General features: G+C 34.0%; 3 protein-coding genes across 11 annotated transcripts; 1 reads left to right on the top strand and 2 right to left on the bottom strand.

Annotated features, from left to right (window-relative positions):
- The first annotated feature begins 818 nt into the window (after nucleotides 1–818).
- LOC111015823 (caffeoylshikimate esterase) lies at nucleotides 819–2,326 on the top strand. Its single transcript, XM_022290983.2, has one exon. It carries the CDS (start codon nucleotides 988–990, stop codon nucleotides 1,963–1,965), a length of 978 nt encoding a protein of 325 aa, XP_022146675.2. The 5' UTR covers nucleotides 819–987; the 3' UTR covers nucleotides 1,966–2,326.
- Nucleotides 2,327–4,950: 2,624 nt separating this feature from the next.
- On the bottom strand, nucleotides 4,951–14,244 carry AAE14 (acyl-activating enzyme 14). 6 transcript variants are annotated; one of them, XM_088120816.1, is made up of 11 exons: nucleotides 13,775–14,242; nucleotides 13,570–13,657; nucleotides 12,946–13,114; nucleotides 12,706–12,804; nucleotides 12,277–12,374; nucleotides 11,927–12,120; nucleotides 10,822–10,949; nucleotides 9,095–9,483; nucleotides 7,551–7,628; nucleotides 6,929–7,457; nucleotides 5,436–5,575 (listed from the first exon to the last, which is right to left on the bottom strand). In XM_088120816.1, exons 1-11 carry the CDS (start codon nucleotides 13,972–13,974, stop codon nucleotides 5,541–5,543), a joined length of 2,007 nt encoding a protein of 668 aa, XP_087976942.1. In that variant the 5' UTR covers nucleotides 13,975–14,242; the 3' UTR covers nucleotides 5,436–5,540. The 6 variants fall into 6 exon arrangements, with proteins under 6 accessions (XP_087976959.1, XP_022146567.1, XP_087976942.1 ...); XM_022290873.2 differs by having other exon boundaries at nucleotides 13,570–13,642; nucleotides 13,775–14,240; XM_022290874.2 differs by having other exon boundaries at nucleotides 13,599–13,642; nucleotides 13,775–13,872.
- Nucleotides 14,245–17,758: 3,514 nt separating this feature from the next.
- On the bottom strand, nucleotides 17,759–23,240 carry LOC111015728 (ADP-ribosylation factor GTPase-activating protein AGD12). 4 transcript variants are annotated; one of them, XM_088122227.1, is made up of 11 exons: nucleotides 23,058–23,240; nucleotides 22,504–22,518; nucleotides 22,247–22,336; nucleotides 22,038–22,119; nucleotides 21,751–21,826; nucleotides 20,862–21,025; nucleotides 20,414–20,549; nucleotides 20,012–20,128; nucleotides 19,614–19,709; nucleotides 18,651–18,932; nucleotides 17,759–18,210 (listed from the first exon to the last, which is right to left on the bottom strand). In XM_088122227.1, exons 3-10 carry the CDS (start codon nucleotides 22,284–22,286, stop codon nucleotides 18,651–18,653), a joined length of 993 nt encoding a protein of 330 aa, XP_087978353.1. In that variant the 5' UTR covers nucleotides 22,287–22,336; nucleotides 22,504–22,518; nucleotides 23,058–23,240; the 3' UTR covers nucleotides 17,759–18,210. The 4 variants fall into 4 exon arrangements, with proteins under 4 accessions (XP_087978353.1, XP_022146535.1, XP_022146534.1 ...); XM_022290843.2 differs by lacking the exon at nucleotides 22,504–22,518 and having other exon boundaries at nucleotides 22,247–22,321; XM_022290842.2 differs by lacking the exon at nucleotides 22,504–22,518 and having other exon boundaries at nucleotides 23,058–23,239.
- Between the last annotated feature and the right edge of the window lie 1,192 nt (nucleotides 23,241–24,432).

The following is a 24,432-nucleotide window of genomic DNA, read 5'->3' as shown; positions in this document are numbered from 1 at the left end:
CAATATCCTATAAAAACCTTTAAAACACATCCCCATACAATATATAAATTAACTGAATAACCACTTTCTCCCAATATTTATTCTTCTGCTCTTTAATGGCCTTTATTTTTTTGGTTTTGTTTGATTGCCACCTCATCAAAAATCCAATTCAACATGTTTTTTCTTTCCATGCAAATTAAAAGGTGTTATTTTTTGATGCCTGTGGTCGATAATTTAAAAATAAATATAGAAATAATAGATACAATAAAAATAGAATTGTTCAGATGTCCTAACATCTATATTTTTATTATTTAATTAAAAAAAAATGAGTTCAAGTATCAAATCCAAAATCTAAAAATACTACAAATATAAAAATGTTGTTATCAGAATTTCTACAAAATCAGAATTTTAAAAACAAATATGAATTCATCCATGTTTATAGAGAGCAGAAAGGATCTGAAATTCAAACACTCAAAGACTTTTACCAGCTTCAAAATAAGGTTAATATGTCCAAATCCATAGATCACAATGAGACATCTACATATACTTTTGAACTATAAATTCTCCTCCCCAACCTTAAACACCTCCCAAATTAACCAACAAAATCATACAACACGGTGGAGTGTTTTGAAAAACTACTGTATACTACTTTGTTCATACTATAACGTTGCTTTTATAAATAACTTTTGAATATTGGTAGACCCACGTCATTTTTAATACGATAAATTAACTTTTTTTTTTTTTTTTTGAATATAACAAGCGAGAGGGTGAGATTCCATTTCGTGCATATAGTTCCACATCTCTAGACAGAATTTATGAGGGGGAGAAGTTAAAAAAGGATAGGGAGAATGGTACAATGATTGTGTCCATTCCTCTGAATTTCCAAATTTATTGGCACAGCTGACACCACAACACCACCAGCCTCTATTCTCAACTCCCAACACTTAACCAATTCTCCATTCCTTCAAAAACTCAAATATCCACTCCCCATTCTCTGTTTCTGAAAAAATGTCGCACCCAATAAACCAGGCCAACGAGAACAGCCCCCATGGCGGCTTAACCACACAAGAATTCTACAAGAAGCATCAAATTACCCACCACCAAAGCTTCATCCTCAATACCCACAACATGAAGATCTTCACTCAGTCATGGCGCCCTGCTTCCCAAACGCACCTCAAAGGGGTCGTCGCCATGGTCCATGGCTACACCTCCGACAGCGGCTGGATCTTCGAGCTCACCGCCGTCGCCATAGCCAAATCCGGCTTCCTCGTCTGCTCCCTCGACCTCCAGGGCCATGGCCGCTCCGAAGGCTCCCCCGGCTCCGTCCCAGACATCGACCTCCTCGTTCTCGACTGTGCTCTGTTTTTCGACTCTGTTCGGGCGGAGAATCCGAATCTCCCGGCTTTTCTCTACGGCGAATCCCTCGGCGGCGCGATCGCCATTCTGATTTCTCTGAAGCAGAAGGGGGTTTGGAACGGCGTCGTTCTCAACGGCGCCATGTGCGGAATCTCCGCCAAATTCAAACCGATCTGGCCGCTGGAGAAGCTTCTTCCTCTGGCCGCGTCTCTGGCGCCGTCTCTCCGATTGGTCGTATCGAAGCCTCTCGCGAGCAAATCGTACAAAGAGGAGTGGAAGCGGAGACTGGTGGCGAAGAACCCTAACCGGCGATTCTCCGGGAAGCCGCCGATGGCCACCGCATTGGAGTTCCTCCGGGTGTGCGAGTACATAAAGATGAACTGCCACGAACTCGAAGTTCCGATGCTGATGCTCCACGGGGAAGACGACGTCATTTGCGACTGCCGGTCGGCGAGGTTCGTGTTCGAATCGGCGGCGAGCGAGGACAAGACGCTGAAGGTTTTTCCGGGGATGTGGCACCAGTTGATCGGCGAGCCCAAGGAGAGCGTGGACCTTGTCTGTGGCACCATCTTGGACTGGTTAGTTGACAGAGCACAGAAGGCCAAGGCCAAGAAGAACACCAAAAATTAAAAACAAAACAAAAAAGAAAAAGAAAGAAAAATACTTACCTCCATTTTTATTGGTATGTTTTTATACCAATAAAAATACGTCACATCAAAAAATCAGTGAGAAAAATAAGAAAAAAATCTTATTGATTGATCGACGTATAAGTAAGTATTTTTCAAAAATAAATTTCGGGTAATGTAATAGAGAAAGAAAGGTGTAATTTGTTGGTTGTTGTTGAATGTAAACTAATGGTTTCAAATATGTTAGGGTGTGTTTGTGTGTCCAAAAATAAATATCTGTTGACTGTGGTACAAATAAGTAATGTACTGTCAAACATCCCTTTTCAATTGCAATTTAAACCATCAATGGGTGGTTCAACTTTAAATTGTGTACATATTGTAGTTTCTCCTCCACATTGATAATGTGATATGTTTATTGAATAGATTGTAGTGAGCAATGTGATAAAAAATGAATGGTATGATAGTAAAATGAGACCCTCTATTTATAGATTTAGGTTACGACAGACGGTTATCTTGGTCGGACTTGAGGTAGGATGTGTCGTATTCAAGCAGATCGACCTCGGACACATTCTTGAAAATATCGAGAGAATTCCTCAATAGGAAGTGGTGAATGTCCCATCTCGAATCTTTCGAGATGGAGCTCCGTAAGCTTATTCCTCTAATTTTTCTGTTAACGGCGAATCCCCGTTCTCCACGTGGCGAAAGGGTATTCCTTCCCCAAACAGAATCGTTGGATGAAATTCGAAATCTCAAATTTTTTAGTTGAGGTTAAATGTCTTAACTAGTTTTTTTTTTTTTTAATACTAACGACATGTAGGGTTGATAATTCGAACTCACGACATGTCATATTGTCGACCCGAGGATAACTCAACGAATAATGCATCAATTACCTTCATTGAGGTTGGTTAGTCCTATCTTCCATATTTGTATTAATGATAGAGACAATATAAAATTTAAAATTTAGAGGCTTAAATAACTCTCGTATCCACCTAATTTTTAAATTAAAAAAAAAACAACTCACCTCCAAGACATTACTTTTAATAATTCAGAGATTTTAATGTTGTCCGGTCATATTTTGTAATCACATAAATGAAGGTCTTCAATTTAAAAAGAGTTTGTCAATCTGATCACAACTCATAAATTCTCAACTAAAATACCACAAATTTAAATATAAAATAAGTGTCAATTATAATTGAACTAAACTAACGTCGACGAATTGCAGAAAGAGTCGAAACACAAAAATAGAAGTTAAAAATGTTAAAAGTGAAGATAAAAAAAGATATGACAAAAGGTCTAAATGCCAAAACTAAATCCTTCCCTACTCACTGTTTGTTTGTTATATGTTCAAGAGAAATAGTGAAAGAATTTTAGTTTGATCGTCTTTTAGAAAGAGAGGGTTATTATTATTATTTTTTTCTTGAGATCGAGGATTCGAGTTCACGATGTTTTTAATTTATTTTTTATTATTCGTAAGTTTGTACATGATTTCATAAAGTTATATAGTGACTTTTGAACTTTCTCATGCTACATTTGAAAATACATATTTATTTTATATTATCCCCGTAGACATCTCTATTTTTTAAAAGAAATTTTACTATATAAAATAAAGACTAAATTACAAATTTAGGGATCAAGATAGTAAGTTATCAATAGAAAATAAAAGTATCTAATAGGTCCTTTAAACTTTCATTTTTATGTTTATTATTATATTATTTAACTTGTAACTTTATGTCAACTTTGTATTAGGTCTATAAATTTTTAAATAAATGTCCAATAGACGAGATCATCAAGCACCAATCAAACATTTATAATCAATCAATTATTAGATACAAAATTGAAAGTTTATACTAATGACATACTTTCTATAGTTCAAGAATTTATTAAACACAATTTTAAAAGTTCAAAGATTAAACTTTTAGTTTAACAAAAGAAGTTAATGAAATATGTTTCATGTGACTTTTTGTTTCTTATTTTCTTGAAGGGAAAAAATGTTCAACGTTGTTGAATTGAATTGAAGATTAAAAATGCTTGTTTGTTAAAATGAAATGTCGAAATCATTGAGATATTTTAATGTCGGGCGATTTTGAGTTGGAGTGGCTCATTGTTGTGTTTTTGAAACCTTCAATTGTGTCCTTACAAATATTATACTTTTCTTAATCAAATATCTGAATTAAGAAAATATGATGCGAAAATTTTCAAGTATTAACAATATATATATATTTATTTTTAGTTATTATTTATCTAAATAATATTTTAGTTTTTTCTTTGAGTGCAAGAATATTTTATTTATATCCTCCATCATTATCCTTAAATTTTCAAGTGGCATTTAACAACCACTCATTTCTAAATCTAATACCAAATTTGATATATAATAAACTATATTAATTTACATGAAGTCATAATTTGATTTGAATAACAAAATTAGATTTTATCAACCAATCTCCGACCAAAAAGTCGTGAGATCGAATTTCTACCCATTAAAACAAAATTTAATCTATGAAAATAAGATATTTGAAAGTCTAAGACTGAATGGAAAAATTCAATGCTAAAATTATATTTGTTTATTTATTTAAGATATCACTCAAGAATTTATTTTTCTTTTTTTTTTCTTAACAAGAAATAGAGGTTTTCATTAATATGAAAAAGTTAAAAAAGAGTACAAATATTCCAAGTATACAAAGTGTAGGTTAACAATATTAAAATGAAAAATAAAAAGAATAGAAAGAGGGATAGTTACATATCGACCCTATGAAAAAGGCCTCTAATTGTTACAAATATTTTTAAGAGAATAGCCATAAAAAACTTTAGATAAGGACACCAAATGATTTCAAAAAAGCTACCCAACCACAAAATTTATATTTTATCACCAAAAGATGATGTATTTTTATTATTTAATGTATTTAATAATTTTGACATTTTGATATTAATAAATAGTTTTAATGTTTTAATGTTTAGTTGCAACTACAAAAATATTGTAAATGGCAACATGTAAAAGAATAATAATACACTTTATTAGATGAATGGACAAAAGTATTTCAACTTTCCTAATGGAATTCCCTTTGGAAAGAATCTAAAAATGATCAACATTAAGATTAACTAAATGACAAGAACATGAATTTAACAATAAAAACAAACAAACTATACTCAGAAGGAGTTCTTCCTCGAATTATCATTTGCAGCTTCACGAGCTGCATTTCAAAGATTGCTACGCAGTAATAGAAACTGAGATCTTACCTCATTTCGAACTGCGTCTCTTTTCAGTTTTCCTGTTGAAGTGACTGGAAATGGCTTCCTCCACATGATGAACTCTTTTGGTACTTTGAACCTTCATAAAAAAGGAAAATTTATGGTGTAGTTCAAGGGAACTGCCGTTTCTGAAGCCAAAAACATATCAAACAGAGCAATTACCCAGTTAAGTTCAGTTCCTTGCAATGGATACGAAGAATTGCACTAGATAAATGCTGCTGCTCAATCTTTTCATGATAGGCATCATACCACTGCCAGTCCTCTTTTAATTGAACACAAGCTACAACCTTCTCTGTCAAACGAGAATCAGGAACGCCCACCACAACACAGCCTTTAACTCCCGGATGTTGCAATAGAATTCTCTCCACCTACACCACCAAGACAAACTATCCATTAGGAATTTGACCATTTGAATTGGTTATAGCTACTGGCTCACAGAGACAAGGCCATACTTTATCTAAACATTTCTGGAAGTGATTTCTTACTTCTAGAAAAGATATAAACTAAATTTCTATAAATTTTAATGATTCCATCTATGAGTCAGCATCCTATCAGCTTTCTCTAACCAATTTCCTTACCTCAGCAGTCAGACGCACACACAATATAGTTCCTAAAATCTCATATAGTACTTCTCAAGTGTTTCGAAGATTAAATAAAATGAATTTACAAACGAATAGATATAAAGTAAGGACGAGTAAGGAAATAAGGTAAGAAAGTAAAGAGTTTCAACTTCCAAATGGAATGCTTTCAATTAGCATGTTGAAACTTGCATCTTGGGTTATCGGGACTAAGTCTTACCAAATAAATTCACGAAAAGGCTGCCAATCAAACCATTTAATTAAATTTAGCCCTATGCGATGAAGTCCACACAAAAAAGGGGCCAAGACAAGAGTAGTGCAGCTTAAGATCTCATTTGTCAACACTTTCAGAAATGAGATTACAAAGACCTGCTAACAGGTTTCCTTATCTAACTAATCGCTAACTACAAACTATCAAAATTAACAAAAGGGCAACCTAACAGAATATTAATGGAAATTGTAAAGAAAAAAGGGTAGGTGGGGGGCGCAAAGCAAAAGACCTAGTTATCAATAATCAGAAAAGGGAAATAACCCACATGAATCTCCTAAGAAATCCTCTTGCTTCTCTAACCAAATTTCCACGAAATAAATAAAAACCCAGCATGACGAGAAAAGTCTTCCAATACCAGCAAAAGGAGGATTCAAGATATATCTCCTATATATCTTGCTGTCCTGTCCAAATTTCCATTAAAGCATGGAAGCACGGGCTGGGTTATGGTTTTCATCCCTTTTGGAACTTATTGAATCAATGAAATGTTTTGTTTCCTATTTTTAAAAAGCATGGAAAAATGGGCTGACTTAGCTCCAAAATAGTGCCTAACCAAAACCAAGATTGTGAAAGAGGGTGCCTCTTGTCAGATTGTACGAAGCCTATGGTCTGACCAGGACCCTGTAACCTTTCACTTATTCTTATTAATACGTATATCAAATATTTTAGATAATAAGATAGTATCAATAAAAATGTAAATACTTTCACTAGTGTTTAGTCAACTAAACCACACCTACAAGTTTTGCCAAAGCTTGTGAGCCTAAATCAACTTGAGATTTATGGGGCCCTCATTTCAGAGGCACGGCTTGTCTACCACTCCTCACAACCAATGCATAAATTTCTGATGCTCAATTTAGTTTATGTAGCTAACTCACCAAAAAGTTGTTGCATATCTGGTTTCCGTTCCTTCTCAACTCTCTTTTGCCGATGACGAGCGTTATATATAGTCTTCATTGTGCTAGCATTTCGAGCATCTCGACTCTTCAACGTATTCAATATATCTTTAGGACGGACTGATGATCTAGACAAGTTCATCAAAATCTCATTCTCTTCTTGTGATAACCTCCCTGCAAATGAATGTCCTTCCATATTTTTAATTGCTAGGTGATTGTGTACCCCACATACTACTTTTACAATCCAATCATCATCTGTGGTCAACTTTTGTCCTTTCAATAAAAAAGGGCATCCACACTTTTTGGTTCCAGTAAGTTTGCGTGCTTTTCTGTCTCCTAAAACTTCCAATTTCGATGTCCTTCTATAACTCCCACTTCTCTCGCACCCAAAAGAAATTCTAGGCCTCCTACCATTCACGCCCGCATCAGATGTCTTTATGACAATAACCAATCCATTTCTCTTTCCAACCTCTCGTGTCCAACTAATTAAAGCTTCTCGACTTTTGAATATCTGTAGAACAATGAAATTATGATGAAAATCATTTACAGTCAGCATAAATCATTTACATCATAGTTCAACGAATTTGAATGTCACTTAACTTACCTCATTTGTGGTAAACTCATTTGTGTAATCTACTTCACAAGATGAATCAATATTAGTGTAACTAGTAGAGCAATGCCCCTGCAATAGTTAAATATGTCTTAATTTTACTTATTAACCAAAATTTCTTTGGCTTTGTCCAACCTATACACTTAAACATATGGTAAATTTAATTAAGCAATCTCTCAACAGATAAATATGTCTATTGTAGACGCACAAAACCATCTAATAGACTAATAGTAATATGCACTTCTCAGGCCCTATAATATAACTTGTGGGGTTGGGGATGGGAGGGGGGAGAGGGGCCAAGTGAACTGCTTTCATAGAGATGAAAGAAAGCAGAAAAATGACGTACAAAAACACAGGCTGAAACCAAATGAAGGAGTCTCCAAAAAATTAAATTACCAGAAAGAGTTCTGACTGCTTACGATCAAAAGCAAAGGGAAATCATGAAAAAGCTTAGTAACTGATGTAGGTTTACCTAGGCTTGTATTTATATTTGTTTGCCTTGTATCTTTATTGTTTTGCTGTTTTATTATTGTATTTTTCACCCTGAATGTTTTTTGACCCTTGTACTGTAGGTTAGAAGTGCTATTAGTTAGTTGTTTTAGGCACTGTAGAGTAGTATGTTTTATTGTTAGGTTAATTGTTTTACCATTTGTAACTAGATCAAAGCCTTTAAATAAAGGCTTGAATTCATATGTAGCCCAATTTTATATTCTCAAGAGACGTACTAAAACATATTAATTCCAAATAACCTCCCACGACCCCTGTACACCTTCAAAATCCCTCATCTTTCTCTCAAGCCAAATCAATCAACAACACGCAAAAGATCCAGCCTGCAAAAGAAAACTCCTATATGATAACTAGACCAATCCAATGATTAAGGTTTCACATAAGCTCTGCCATCAAAGCGATGAAGTTGTTTCCATCAGTGGGAACACTAGGCAAAACACTTTGAATCAATTGTTGAAGTAATTTGATTCCTCGTTAGACATCAAGATTCAAATTAGATAGGATAATATTTGTCCTTTCCCTAACAAAATGATCTCAAAAATATTCTCATAGGAAGTTGTCAAACATATTAAATTTATAAAATCTAAGGGATTGATCCATGTTTAGACCAAAAAATTGTATGGACCTCAAAAATTAAAGGGAGGAAAAGAAAAACAAAAAACAAAGGAAAGGAATAACTTCCAAATTCACCAAAATTTGAATAAGAAGTTCTTTGATTTCGTATACAGTGTTTGCTTGTCCATAAAGCACAATGCTAGAAAAGAAGATTGTTCGGCGAAGACAAACAGGAAAGAGATCAAAATCAACATGGGCAATTTGAGTGTAGCGCAGTACTAAACTGGAAAAAGGTTAAATCAACATAGGTAAATTTGAACGTAGGACAGTTGTAAAAGGATGCCTACTATAGTAATTTCATAATGACTTCATGTAAAAACATTTTTATTAATAATCAAAATGTGGTGTAATGGGACTCCGGGAGATGTCTAGAAGCTCTCTAATTATGTCATCAAGATAAGAAAAAATGAAGATACCTCCTCGGGATAAATGTTCTCTCCACCACTTTTTATTCTGCCATTTGATCGTCCAACAAGCCATAAATTACCATTATCATCTATTGAACCAATATCACCTGTGTCAAACCAAACTTCATTGACGTCATTTGATGGCCTTGGAGAAATTTTATCATAGTACCTAAGCATTAAATGTGGTCCTCTGGTTAAAATCCTCCCAACATGAGAAGAACCATCCAGAGAAATCTTCATTTCTATGTGAGGAGCAGGTTTGCCAACACAAACACCCTCTGGTTGATATATTGAGTGACATTTTGAATGCTCATAACTATGGAAGTGTGGAATAGAAGTTTCTCGCATTGGATCATAGAGCGTCAAGAAGGTCAATGATGAGCATGTCTCAGTCATCCCTGAAGGGTAAAAATGAAAGATGAAATATAAGATATACAAAGAACATAAGGATATAGCAAGATTAAAAAATGGATAGTCTAAAATAAGAAAATAATGAAATCCAAAAAGTCACTCCTCGAAGCAATGATCAGCACTTAATTTTTCACTACATATAACCAGGAAGAGATATACAAGAATGTATCTTCATATATCATTCATATAACAAAATATCCAAATTGCTTCTGTAAACAATCATTCATGTTGATCGCTTCATGATTTTCATTTTTTTTTCTTTAACAAGATACAAAATTTTCATTGATGAATGAAATAAACAAACAATTTCAGAGATACAAATTCCAAACAGAGTGAAAAAGAAGATAGAAAAAAGGAAACAACCAACAGAGATACAAAAAGAAGCTCATAATTTAAGATGAGAATAAAGGCATTCCAAGAGTCACAAATAATGGGGGAAGAGTAATGTTTAAAATAAGTGAAGTAGAACACCACTGAGAAGCTTTGAATTTAGCTAAATCAAAGCATTCAGACCAATCCTTGCTCTTATCATGAAAAATTCTTTGATTCCTCCCAAGCCATAATTCAGACATGATTTTCATATGTTTTACAAGTTGTGTACCCTGATATTACTAGAAAAGTAACTTCATTTCTTCTTGACGGTTTAGTCATAATTCTGACAAGCTATGGCTTCTTAGAATTGCTCTTGAACCAATTTCTTAAAAATTATCCTCCAAATTCCTTGGTTCTATTTTCCTTTAAATTAAGCTATCGCTTATATTGATCCCACAACTTGCATCATTCATCAATCTGGCAATTTAACTAACTTCTCTCCACAGAATTGTACAAAAGATGTGCGTTTTCATCCATTAAATAAAATCTACTCCAAAGATTATCCTTAACCAACTCTGAACTTGGTGAATCCAAAAACTGGCCCAACCAGCTAAAAGCCATCTTAAATGAATCATGGTATATTAGAAACACGGATAAAAACTGAATAAAGAAGGAGCTTCACTCTCCACATGCAACAACCATTTCTCCGACTGCGAATCCAAAGTTCCCAAGCACGGTATATAGACCACTCTCTGTGCAATTAGATGACCTAGAAACAGTTGAATAACATCCAGCAAAATATTGCAAACTTTTCTATCATAAGGTAAGGTGATATTTTCAAGGGTCCCAGGAATCATTCAACTGGAAGTTTCATACCCAAAAAAATCCTTTCCTGCTTAAGCAAACACATTATTTGTAAATTATTCCAACAAATTCAAAGATATAAAATTTAATCAAATTGCCAACAATACTAATTTCTCACAAGATGAAATAATCAGAGTATCGAGGCCGACCATAAGCTGACACAAGCTTGGCTCTTGGAAAAATTTTCAGGGCGTCTTTTATTAGCTCTAATGGTAGCCCCCCACCCCCATTTAATATCTTCTTCACACTTTCTCGTCCTTTGCAATTATCTTTTTCCCTGTAAAATATTTCAAAGTGCTAGTGAGAAAAGTTGAACCTTGATAACCATGAGCACACCCATGCCAGTTTCAAACAGGAAAAAACTAAGCTTTAGAGTAGTCATTTGAAGATAAAGTGCAAACAGACATGAACTAAGAGAAACATTGCCCCATGGATTTAGATGGTGGATTTACATAAAGCAATTAAGATCAGTTAGCATAAGAATCTATTTTTTCCAGAAAAAAACACAATATACAATGAGATGTAATTAAATAGGAAAATTTTATCTTACACCATAAATATAACATAACATCTATGCCACTGGTGAACAGAAATGTTCCAGGTTTCAAATATTAAAAAACTCATACATAAATTCATAGACAACCATTCTTATGTAAGTGAAACTAATAATTGTTCTTTTTAAAATACTCATAAATGAATAACGTCTTGTTTGGAAAACTGTTCTGATAACAGTCCTCTACTTTTGTTTTTAAGAGTTGTCGTTAGTTGCCTGTAAAAATTAGTCTTGTTATGCACTGAAATAATAATTCATAAATTCATGATTTTGTAGGAAAGAATAACTTTATTTGTTTTAAAAATCAGGTCATTCATGAACATACTAAAGAAAATAACAAAAAGTAGCTTTTAAAAAACATTAATCAAAAACATGTTTCATCAAATTTTTGTTCTATAGAAATATAAAAGTGTTTTGACAACTGTTGCCAAACAAGCCATAAAATTTCCATGCTATTTTTTTACAACAAAAATTCCCTATAATGACTAAAGTTTCCTTTGGTAAGATCATTGACATTACAAATGCCTCAATTTCAAGAGAATGACCATGAATATATCTTCTCACAAGAATGGTTTCTCTTTTTTTTCCTCTCTCTCCCTCTCTCTCTCTTTTTGAATTATTTTATAAGAAACAAAATTCATCAAGGAGAGGACATTTTTAAGAGAAACAGTACAAGTCCGACAAAGCACAAATAAAGACACCTGATTAAAGAAATTAAATCAGCCATCATTGCTGGGACAGTGATTAAAGAAGTCACACCATATAGATCTATTGCTTCAGCAGCAGACTTATCCTCAAACTTAGGTATTAATATATGGCGAGCTCCAAGCATTAGCATGGCAATGGCTGATGACAAACCACCAATGTGACACAAAGGAGCAGTATGTAAATAAACCTGAAAATGCGACACTTAAAACCATCAGGAGATTCCTGCTTGAACACTACTTGAGCTCTAGAATTGATCCACTGAATGCCCTTCAAGGAATATACTAAGACTTTGTATGCTCTAAACCTAATGGATAGAGCCTTCAGATATTACAGAAAAGCATACATCATCCTCACTATAACCAACAATAGCAACTTTTGCTAGAGCCTGCACAATCAGAGCTGAATGCGTGATGGTAACTCCCTTTGGCCTTCCCGTTGTTCCTACAGGGAATATTACAATTAGAAACAGATCGGTGAGTTCTAAACTTAAATGGTGAACTCTGAGCTTCAAATAATACCAGAGTCATTTTAATATTTCAGTAACTACAAGAAAGATCCCCGGTTGCTCTGCTTTGAAAGGCATGATGCCAAACTACTCGATAGAGCAATTCTTGCTACAAAACTTGAACTCTTGAAGGACTGTTGACAACTTTGGTGCTCAGTGTCATTTCAACCAGATTATCTTAACTCTCCGATATTACACCCCAAATATGGATATTTTGTGTGTGCAAAAGAAAAAAAAGGTGAAGTTGTGGTCGAGCAGAACACGGACCTGAAGTAAAGCATATTACAGCTGCACCGTCAGGTGCATGGAGGAAATTCGGTGGTAGGTTTATTACATAATGCTTCTTCAATTCTTCAGAGGTTAGTGCTGGCGAGGCAAGATGAAGGTGCTTGCATTAGAAAGGTTGATAAAACAACAAAAGAAAAAAGAAACATAAAATTAAAATAACATAGTTTCAGCTTCCTTCCACTTTGCTTTTGTATGGTAAATATCAAGGAAACCACACACCTCCCCTTGTTTTATCATAACACGGCAAATGGGAACCAATTAAGACATGCCACCTCAAGGAAGGTATGTCGTCGTTCTGGAGCTTTGTATACCATTGACAACAGCCCTCATCAATGACCAACATCACTGGCTGCACAGCTACCATTGCAGATATTGCCTCTTCAACGCTCTACATGTTGAGAAAATGTATTTCACACATGCCAGTTAGAGCAAGATCCACTCGACCAAATAAACAATTGGCATGACATCGAATTTTCAAGTTTGGACTCAAGTAGCCATTTTTTATTCTATTCTGTGACACCCTCTAAATTTATAAATCTTAACAAAAAATACCAATCTTAAAAATCTCCAAAGCTTCCTATTTGGAAACTGTCCTTGCTAGAAGACGTTAACAACTTGTCAACTTAGAGACCCCTCATAGCCGAGTACCGAAAGATGTATAGATAGCGTACATGCCTTTTATATACATTGCATGCATGCAAACGCGTATTACTACATGACTTTCAAATACAAAAGTAGGAATACGCACTGAGAGCCATCATTAATCTATATGCACGTGCGCACGTATGTACATAAATCATAATAATAATTCCTACATTCAACATAATGAAAATTTTGACATACCCATCTGTAATTCAGAGGAGCAGAAATACCTCCAACGAATGCAACCGCTAGTAACCACTCCAAGTACCAATCACTGGTAACCAGAAAACTGAAAGTCACAATTCCGACGTCTAAAATCCAATATATCATTACTAATTTCGAACCCACCACTGCACTACACATGGTTCAACAAAATCAAAGCATTACGAATTGAAAGGTGGAGAACCTGTTGAAAGCAGAGATGGCAACGACGTGTCCCGGAAGGAGGCCGAGATCAAGCAGCCCTAGGGCGAGCGCGAAAACACTCTCAACGAACTGCTGGCCGGTCTGCAGCCTGGTTCCGGCGATTGTGACCGGAGAAGCTCGGCGTGCGGTTGCTATGCGGGTGAGGCACTGGCAGATGTGAGCGTCGGAGTAATTGGTCATCGGTGAGCAGAGAAGCTTGAATTTAACTGCGTCTCTTATCTGTGGAAGCTCGAGCAGGAGCAGGGGCTTCCAACTCGCATGGCGATTGGCCGTCGCATTTCAATGGTCACGCCCAAATCCGAAATCTCATCTCCATATCTCATTGGCTGCTCCTTACGCTACTATACGACACAGTAATTAAATAAATTTTACAAAAAAAGGAAAAAAAAAAATTGTTGATTCACGGATCGCCCTTCACTCTTCTGGCGTGGGACAACGGTCACAGCCGGAAACGATAACAATACTGAATTTCTCTTCCAACTACATTTCTTATTTAGGAATATGATTTCTATTTTAATCCTAACTTTTAAAAACTAATTATTATTTTGCTACTCATCACTCAATAGCCCTGATGCCGCATTTAAAAATTAAATATCTGATCACCCCAAAAAATCCATCAATATTCTATTATGTTAAAAAAAAAAATGTAGATTTTATTCGAATTTGCATCACATCACAGCCAATGGTACCACCTAAAACATTAAATGCTGAGGAAATGTTTTTTTCCCTAAGTTTAAGTATTCTATAGTCAATACAAATTAATTGCAAAGATGGATAAATAAACTGAGATGATGGAAATTAAACAAAAATATTTAATGGTAAATATTAATATAGCTCCGTGTTAACTTTATCTCTACTACTTTTTTTCGATGGAGGTTCAAATTCTCGTATTTCCAATTTATTGTATTAGAAAAATATTTAATTGCATAATACTTAAATATCACCCATTTCAGGACCAAAACGGTAGTTTTATCATACTTTCTATGTGATTTCCATTTAACTTTATTGCAAATTACATTTTTGCCTGTAAATGCATGCGGTGCTAGTACTTGAACATAAATATGTATTTTATTAATATCCCTTTTTCTGGAAACTAATAAATTATATGCTGTTGGATAACTATTTTTTTATATATTTCTTGAAATTAACCCTAGAAGTAGTACTCTACCTGTTTTATTATTTATGCCATATTTTGAAAACTACCCTTTTATTTTATATTTTATATTTTAAAATTTTAGTCAAAACAAAATCTTCAAAAGCATAAGGACCAGCTAAAGCACAAAACAAATACAAAATTCAGCAATGTATTTAAGTTAACCTAAATAAAAATACAATAACAAATATATATACACACACTATTTTTTAAAAAATAAAATAAGAAGGAACAATGGGTTTGAAAAGTCAAATACAATTCTAGAAATAAATTCGGCATCGACATCGCAATTATTTTAATATTGGAGTCAATGTTGCATCAAATTCAAGCCATTATTAGAGTTGGTACAAAACTGAAAGATACAAATCATATCAATGGAAATAAATAATTTTTGAATATTCAGCAATTAGTTATAATTATTTTAATTCATTTATTACGGTGTAAATTAAAAAAAAATGTTATTTCCGCTGTTAAAATATATGTATATAATTAAACTACAAATTTAGTCATTGAAATTTTAAATTTATGTCTAATAGATATATGAAATTTTAATTTTAACTTTAATACGTCCATGAATTCTAAAAAATGTATAATAAGTCCATAAATTATCACTTTTATGTTGATAGATTCTTGAGTTTTTAAATTTTTTATTGAATAAATATGTGGTTTAATCAACATTTTTTAAATTCACAAACTTATTAAGTACACAATTAAAAGGTTAGAGACCTATGGTCCTATTAGATAAGAAAATAAAAGAATTTTATGTCTAATCAATTTATTAATTAAAAAATGTCAAATAGGTCAGAGATCTATTAGATATAAAATTAAATATTAACAGATATAGTTTAGAGACCTATGGTACGAAAAATTGAAAGTTCAATAAACTATTAGACGACGTTAAAAAGTACGAGAACTTAATAAGCAAAAACCTAAAAGTTGAAGGATTGTAATTTAAGCCAATAATAATTGAAGATAATTTATGAAAATACCTTTTAGAAAAATCTATGTTTAAATACTATTTTGGTGCATGTATTTTTTTACTTTGGTTCATTTTGGTCTCTTTATTTTTAACTTTTGTTCATGTTAGTTAATGTACTTTCAAAATATATGGTTTTGTCCCGATACTTTTAAAAAATGATTATTTTAGTCTCTAACTTACAAAATTTAAACACAAATTTTATTCCCGAGGACAATATTTCAATACAAATTTATGGTTACATTTTAATAAATTTAGTGTTGTACTACAATTTTGATGGAAAAATGAGACAAAATTGAAATCGACAGATTAAAATGGTCCATGTTTAAAAATACAACATAATACATAACTTAAGCATAGCTCAACGATTAAGATATGTTGCTCATTCCCTAAAAGTAGTCATCCAGTGTCAATCTATTATTTAAACTCGTTAATCTTTTCATGCCTTTTCTTATATACAAACTTCGACTCGAGAATTGATGAGCTTGAAAGTCGAGTTGGTGATCTTGAATGTCATTATTTTGTGCACTTGAAGATTGGCCATATCTATTATACTGAAAAGTACGGTATCTAAAATGAACCGAAGTTTGAGAGCGTATAAATTAAATGTTTTGAAAGGAATGAGGCCAACGTAGTATTTAAAAATGAAATCTTTTAGCAGAGAGAAATGCGATGCTTCAGGTTCAGCACAAACTTTTCCTAAAGTACCAAACACAGATAAAAAGGTTACGAGAAAAAGAAGAAACAAAGATTTTAAAGCGCGTTCGTTTGCTTCCCCTTTACGCCAAATCCAATCTTCTTCCCATGATTGTTCTTAACAACTCTCAGTTACTGTTTCCCCCCTTTCGATTGCCTAATTTCCAAGTTTTTTCCGCGTTATAATAGTGCCAACACCAACAAGACAGAGCCCAAACGAGCCGCAGTGTTCGATTAATCGTCTAGCCGATGATTCCGATCAAAATAGCGGCGGCGATGGCCGTTTGCCTGCCGTTAATCGTGGCGGTCCTCGCCGTCAAAACGACGGCGCTGGAGATTCGGCCGTCGGAGCACGGGCTGGAGTTTCAGAGCCCTCCCCCGGCGGGAGACAAATCGTCGCCGGAGATGCTGTCGTTCTTTGGAGGAAGGTCATCGCCGACACCGGATGCCGCATTGCCGTTGCCGAAGGCGATGAATTCGAGCGAGGCGCCGGGATGGTGGACCCGCCGTGACGGTGGAGATACGCGCCTTAGAAACGCATTATTGGTGGCGACGGCGGCGTTTGGAATAACAGGTGTCACTTTACTAGTGGGTTCTGTGCTATTCTACGTTTATAAGGTCAAGAACCAAAGATCATTGCCATTATCTTCCAACAATAATCACAAGTAAAAGATAAAGTTATCAACCATCATCAATTATTATGATACATTTACACCACGAATTTCCCAGTTCCAATTTTTCTTACTGTAAGAGTTGTCATAATGATTAATTATTGCTTATTTGTATGCTGGGAATATATATTGTCACGTATCAATAAATCAGAAAACAGTAGAAATTTGTTGGGATTTAGATTGAGTTTTTTCTCTGTGTTCATCCTCTTCTGCAAGAAAATGATATTCTCATCTTAAATCTGATAAGTTCTGAAATTAAAATGATTAGAACGCGGTACGGTACCCATTATTGTTGGAATCATGTTTCATTATTTATTACTTTCTTTCTTCAAAAGGCATGAATGACGAAACTGAAGGATGAAGCTTTATGTTATACCCACTTCTCAACTTTTTATTTTTTTCCACACCACCTTTTACTTCCTTTTTATTATTATTTTGGGGAAAGAGATTTCATCATGAAGAGAAGTCTGAACATCCAACAAATTTCTCTCAAAATAGTGGCTCAGCTCATACAGAGACTGTTTAGGACATTACAGGTAAATATAGGCAGATCTTGAGCTACCCAGCCTCCTCATCTGATCTACCAACATAAGAAAAACAGGGATACCTAAAGTAGACACCATCTCCTGTATATCCTCAAAAATGTTTTAAATATCAGAATCATCAAATAGTTTTATGTTCAACACATTAATTAACAGTATGCGGTGCCTCAGATTCCACAAGAAGGGACACATTCCACGCCATTCGAACACCGCTCTAGCTTTCTGCAACTTTAGCAACACTCACATTATCCACAAATTTCTCGGAAGTAGTAAAAACCTTGCCCAATTCTGCAATCGCCTATCCTTAGAGAAAGATAGGCATCGCATCCACGTTCATCTTCAACGAAAGATTGACTTGGCAGATGAACAATGATTTAGCTGCGATGGTGTCGATGGCAGCTAGTTAATTGTGCAGTATTTAATTTGGTACTAGTTGCTTAATTTTGAACGAAAATGAAGAACTGGAGAATGTAGCTTCTCACATAAAATAAATCCAAGGAATTAATGACCTCTAACAAGAACATTGAAAATTTGAAATGCAGTGACCTTAAATTGATTTCCACCTCCAATGTTCCAAACTATCATATCACATGGAGTTGTTGTGAATATTTAGAGGTTAGAACAAGGACAAACCATGTAAAAGGTAGTGCTCAGTTTTTTAGAATAGAAAGAATTACAGCTACTGACCACAAAGTGTGCATAGACAAAAATTTCAGCCCAAAAGAGAAGAAAAACAGATAAATAAAATAAAATACACAATACCATTCTATAAGAGTGTGACTATACCAGAAAACAAATTGGGATGGATTCATATGTACCTATTGTTCAAGAGGCATCCATTCTAGCTCTAGATCTAGTTCTCCTGATTCCACATTCTGAAGCTTGAGTGATATCTCTTGCTTCACCTTGCCATCAACAATATTAACAGTACTATCGGTTATGAGAGCATTATCGTGTGATTTCAGCCATTTTCCAATTTGCATATTTGAAAACAATCCAGCATCTCCAAATGCCATTGCGGATGTTATTAAGGGCTGAAGATCGATTTCTGCTTCTCCCATTATGTCGTCTGCTGAAAATGTGTCATAATCGTATACTTGCTGCAATATGGTGACGAGTAGAAAAGCCATATAAATAACCAGCAGTATTTTCAGAATTGTACTGTTGATTATCAGATTAGTTTTTTATTTTAACGAAAATAAGAGACAGGATAATCACTACAAAACTCCTATGCAACAAGCATAAAAAAGGGAGGCATCGAACTTTTCCGTAGACCACAGTTATTCATCAACCAAGAAAGGAAAAATGATCAGCCAAGTCATGGCAATCATAATTTCCACAGGAAAACCTAGGCAAACAAATAAATCTATCAAACCTTAAAGTTTACCAGATTTCTTTCTCTAGCATTTCTGTCGTGCAATTGGCATACATGGCATAACTTTATAAATATTAACAAGATGTATTTGTATGTATGCTAGATCTGGCATCACACATTAGAAAAGTTGCTAGAAACACACTCAGCAACTCGAACAAGATGCCAGGTACATTACCAGCAGAAGCGAGCATGGAGTTATGATTAGTCAGAAAAGTTCTTCAGTTGGCAAGCAAATAAAAAAAGACAAAACTATATCATACAAAATGTTGCTTTCTTATTATAGACAAAAAGAAAGATTTCCAAATCGTAAGTAAACTAATCAATGGGAAACTTCAGTCATTTTATTAAGATTAATATGCATAGTTGAACAGTGGAGTCCAAAAAAAAGAGCTTAAGAAAGACTTACCAACTTTAAGGTCCCAAAACATTGAGGTACAGATAGCATGAGATCCTCATTCCACACAGGATTTAAGTTGCTCTTGACTATAGTTGTCTGAACAGTCTAACATAACAGGGTAAAAAAAAAAGGAAGGCATGATGTTATCATCTATATCAAGGCGATGGAATAAAGGAATTAGTCAGATGAAACCAATGTTTCACGTTCAGTTTTGAACTCTGATGAGAAGAAAAAAGAAGACAATTAAGAAACCCTTCTAGCCCAACCTGGCCTAGCCCTATTACGGTTGGAACGAACTTATCATTACTTGCTGACATAATCCCAATTTATGGCAACAATTTACAAATAAATGGACAACGAGAACAAAGAGCCTGTTTGGAAGAAATGATTAAGGGCAAACTACCAACCTGTTGTCCAAGAGTCAAAACAACATAAGGGTCACTCGACATCATGTCCCTGATAGCTAAGTCTGTCCCTTTAATCACTTTGACCTTCAATAATCCAATGAACTCCACCATACCTGCCTGTAATCACTTAAATTTCAGACATAGCAGAGTTATAGTAATATAGAATCAGAAAGCTAAACCCTATTGTAGGCTGGATCGTTGGTAGTCGACAACTAATCATTTACACTTCCACATTAAAAAGTATTCCAATTGCCTTGAAAATGTTTGTATGGTAACCAAGCAAAGATGTAGGTGTATTTTTACTCTAAACTAAAATGTAGGAGAGACGGATATGTATCTTCATTAATGAAAGGTATAGAATCGAACGGAAAACTAATGGAGAAAAGGTATGCAAGAGCTCACTGATTTCTGTGAAGACTTTGAACGAAAACTATTCATGATCTTTGCAGAAAAGTTTGCTTGGATATTGCTTTTGTCAGAGTTGGATGATAAAATTCTTAAGCTCGGTTTCAGAAATTCTTGAAGTTCATATTTGGACCTGTATAAAAAAATTGTAGAAAACACGAATGGAGTGAAATTATTAGCAGCGACTGTTAATTGAATCCCTTCTATTGTAATGTACTGCTCATAGTTGACTATTGCCTATCAAATTCAATGCTCAAAACAAAGTAACGGGCTCATTATTTAAGGCACTATAAAAAAATTAGAGAAAATAAAATCACAAAAGTTCATAAACAAAGAACAAATATAATAAGCATTCATTCTTAAAAATTAAATAGAGAAAAAAGCAAGTAAACAAAAGTCCTTTTAACATAAATGCATGGTTCACAGTTAATAAATCATGTCTAACCGAATAAATTTTGAACGTTTTTCATGGGTGGCATCTGGTCCAGGTTTTGTATATCCTTCAGGAATAAAGGCTTCGTAAATTGAATTTGCTGAAGAATTTCCTCCAACCTCTACCATGGCATCAATTTCATCCTCACTCCATTCATCCAACGTCACTGATAACACCTGGTTCAAATCAATAGCCATGTAAGAAAAATATGTAACACAATTGTAATAGAAAATGAAAATTAAGAATTTCAAGGATGCTCTAATTCAGCTTCTTAATGGTCCGATTTTTAAAGGAAATGCTTTGGTGCTTTGAACAAACGCGATCTGTTGGAGAAATTGGTTCGAGAGGAATCAACGAATATTCAACGAGAAATATTTGTCTCTTGAGGGCTTTCGGGATCTTGTTCATTTCTATACTTCTTCTTGGTGTATGCTCTCTAAAGAATTTAGTAATTATACTCTTGTAAATATCTTCACCAATTGGAGCACTTTTTTGTAATCCCTGTCTTTTGTACTGGCCTTTTGATAATGAAATTCTATCAGTTTCTTACATTAAAAAAAAATTAAGAACTATTTGTCATTTAACTCCAAGACACAGTGGGAAAGACCCGTGGATTCAACCAGAGGTTGAGTTTGATACTATTTGAGGCAACCTATTTGTGATTATCAAATATCCAATAATCCTGTTATCAACTCCTTTACTCTATCATTGGAAAAAAAAAATAGTGTCTAGTTGTGAATCTAGTAACTAACTATAGGAACCAGCCTAGCAACATCTTCAACATTATATACAAAGAGAAATATAAGTATAACCATGTTGATGATAATAATATTCAACTTTACGGCATATCGAGTAATAATCTGCTCTCATAATTTTTGGGACCAAGAACTATTTCGTTCACCTTTGATATATGAGAACCAAGACTTCTGTGAACACCACAACATTTCAAGCATATAAAAACTCCAATATTTGCTGAACTGCAAAAAGCATCCAAGCAAGTGTTATTGAGCTCTAAAAGAAAACACACGGTATGCAGAAATTAAGACGTAATCGATATCTTAATCCAGTTCAACACTTTGTGCTTATGTTGCATTATGTCTTTTATATATATCTTTAACAAGTAATTTCGAGTTCTCCATCAGGGTATAACATTTCATTTTATTCAGAAACCCACTAAACAAAACTTACGCCCATTTAGGATCTGAAGCACAACAATCTGCACAGACGCGATTATCCCTTTGAAGCAATAGGTCCCTTAACCTTCTTTTGCCTGAACAAGACAAGAAAAAGCACAAAAATTATTTTCATTGCCACAAGAGTTACAACTTATACATGTGCTGAAAATAGTTTTAACTAGTTAATCTATAGTGACTCTCCAATTTCAATGAGGATACCACCTGAGGCAGGCCTCCCAAGTTCCATTGAATGATTATTCATTGCTCCGCCAGGAAACGACGATCATCCAACAGATCCTATGGTTCCACAAGCTGCCTCAAACAATTTGACAAAAAAGAAAAAACAAGTTCTAAAGACCCCTTATACTCTGAATCAAGATAGAGATAAATTTATAGGAAAAAAAAAACAAATAAAAATACGCACGAAAATGATATAGCTAGAATAAAATTATATAATATTGCTAAAAATAATATTGTACCAGTTCAAAATGAGGCTATCGGCAGCAAATGAGAACCAGCAAACAGAAACCCATGTTAGAAACGACCGAGTCCAATAAAAAGGAAAGTAAAAGTTCTTTCAGCAACCAGAATTGACTTAATATTTCTTTCTTTTTAAAGAAAAAGTTTCCTGAAGCTCTAAAACAAGCAAATTTTGGGACTCCATACGGTGGAAACAGATATTACAAAATGGAAAAACGCCTGATACATGCAACTAAGCTAAAAAATAAAAAATAAAAAAAAAATCCCTAAGAACAAGAAATCGCTCAAAGGAAAAGGGTTCGCTTCGTGTATAATTAGGCAGAGGAGGCAAATAAAAATTCAAAGCCGGCTCCATAATAACCAATCTAAACCAAAACATCCAATAGGCTCAATCGACATGAATACCCAATTAAACACAATTGCTAAAGATGGGCAGAATTCGAACAAAAACACCCAGACAAAAGCAACGCATCCGAAATGCAGAAATTGATTTTTCCCGATGATTGAAGGGCGAAGTAAATAAAAGATCAAGCCAGAATAAAAAGAAAAATACCCAGTGAGATCGGCTGTTGAGCAAAATCGTCGATCGGAGATGGAGAAAAATGGAGATTGGCCCTGAAAATCAGAATCTCCGATACGATACCCCGTTGATGTGGGTAATTGAAATTTTCAGAACTCTCTCCTTTCTCCCCCCTTTCCTTTGTTGGGGTTGGGAGAATGGGCGGTTTGTTACTTGTGAGGAATGGAATGGATATGAATTATTCAGTTTTTTTATTTATTAATTAATTAATTTTTGGTGAGAATATAGTATAGAAAAATTATTCAATTTGGGGTTGTCAGCCATCTTTATTTTCTTTTTAACTGCAGAATTTACAAGCCACGTTGCGCTGTGACATTGTCCATAACGACTAACTACCATTTTTCTTTCAACCTTATCTCTAAATTTCTCTGTCTCCTGCTTTTTCATCAAAAAAAGATCGTTGCTTTCAAATTCTGATTGTCGTGTAGCGGTTTTATTCTTTTCCTTTTTGCCAATATTTAATTTTCGGTTTTTTATTATGCTTTTGAAAACATTTTAAAATATTTGGTGCGAGTAAACAAATTTATCTTTTGAAAATATAACTCTTTATTAACTGAGCTCTAAATTATTTAAATACTTATAACATAATTCCATACTTTTTAACTTTATTATTTGCAGAGAATAAGAGAATGGGAAGTAAACAAAACAAAAAAAGAAAACCTCAAAAGTATGGCAGAATATTATATGTTGATTGGAATTTGGAATATTCTTTTTCCTTTTTGGTTTAAATATTATATTAATTTTTCTTTTTCTTTTTTGGTTTAAATATTATTTTATTCATGTAGACTCTATTTTCTCATTTTGATCACTATACTTACAATTTTTATCCAATTTGATTTTTATACTTTTGAAACTTTTGCTAGGACATTATATTCAATAAATTTTTTAAAATAAAGTTATAAATATTAAATGGTTTCATTGTGTACAATTTTGTAAATAGAAACCAATTTGAAAATATAAACATAAAAATGAAACAATTGTGACGTCTAGGGTTCAAAGTTTGAACCCACAAACAAAGACAATTCAAAAGACCTGCCAGAATTAATATCACAACGGAAAACTAAGACCAGAAGATTCAATGTATCTTCAATCTTCAGACATCCTACGAATAAAAGTAAACATCTCAAGATGAAATTGAATTCATCCATAAATAAAACAAGAGACTTAAAAAAAAAAAAAAAAAACTTAAAATTCTTAAACTGAGGAAATGAATACATTGAATCATTTGCAATGTACTCAGAAACAGGACTGGCTAACTGAATCCATTAGAATTATAAGTTATTTAAAATGCTTGAATTTCTTACAACCTGCAAAGGCAATACTTTATGTGAAGATCAATAAGCAAACA

The sequence above is a fragment of the Momordica charantia genome (assembly GCF_013281855.1).
Source record: "Momordica charantia cultivar OHB3-1 chromosome 1 unlocalized genomic scaffold, Mcharantia_2.0 BLBB01000001.1, whole genome shotgun sequence".
Classification (NCBI taxonomy): Eukaryota; Viridiplantae; Streptophyta; class Magnoliopsida; order Cucurbitales; family Cucurbitaceae; genus Momordica; species Momordica charantia.
This window is presented reverse-complemented; position numbering and strand designations above follow the sequence as displayed.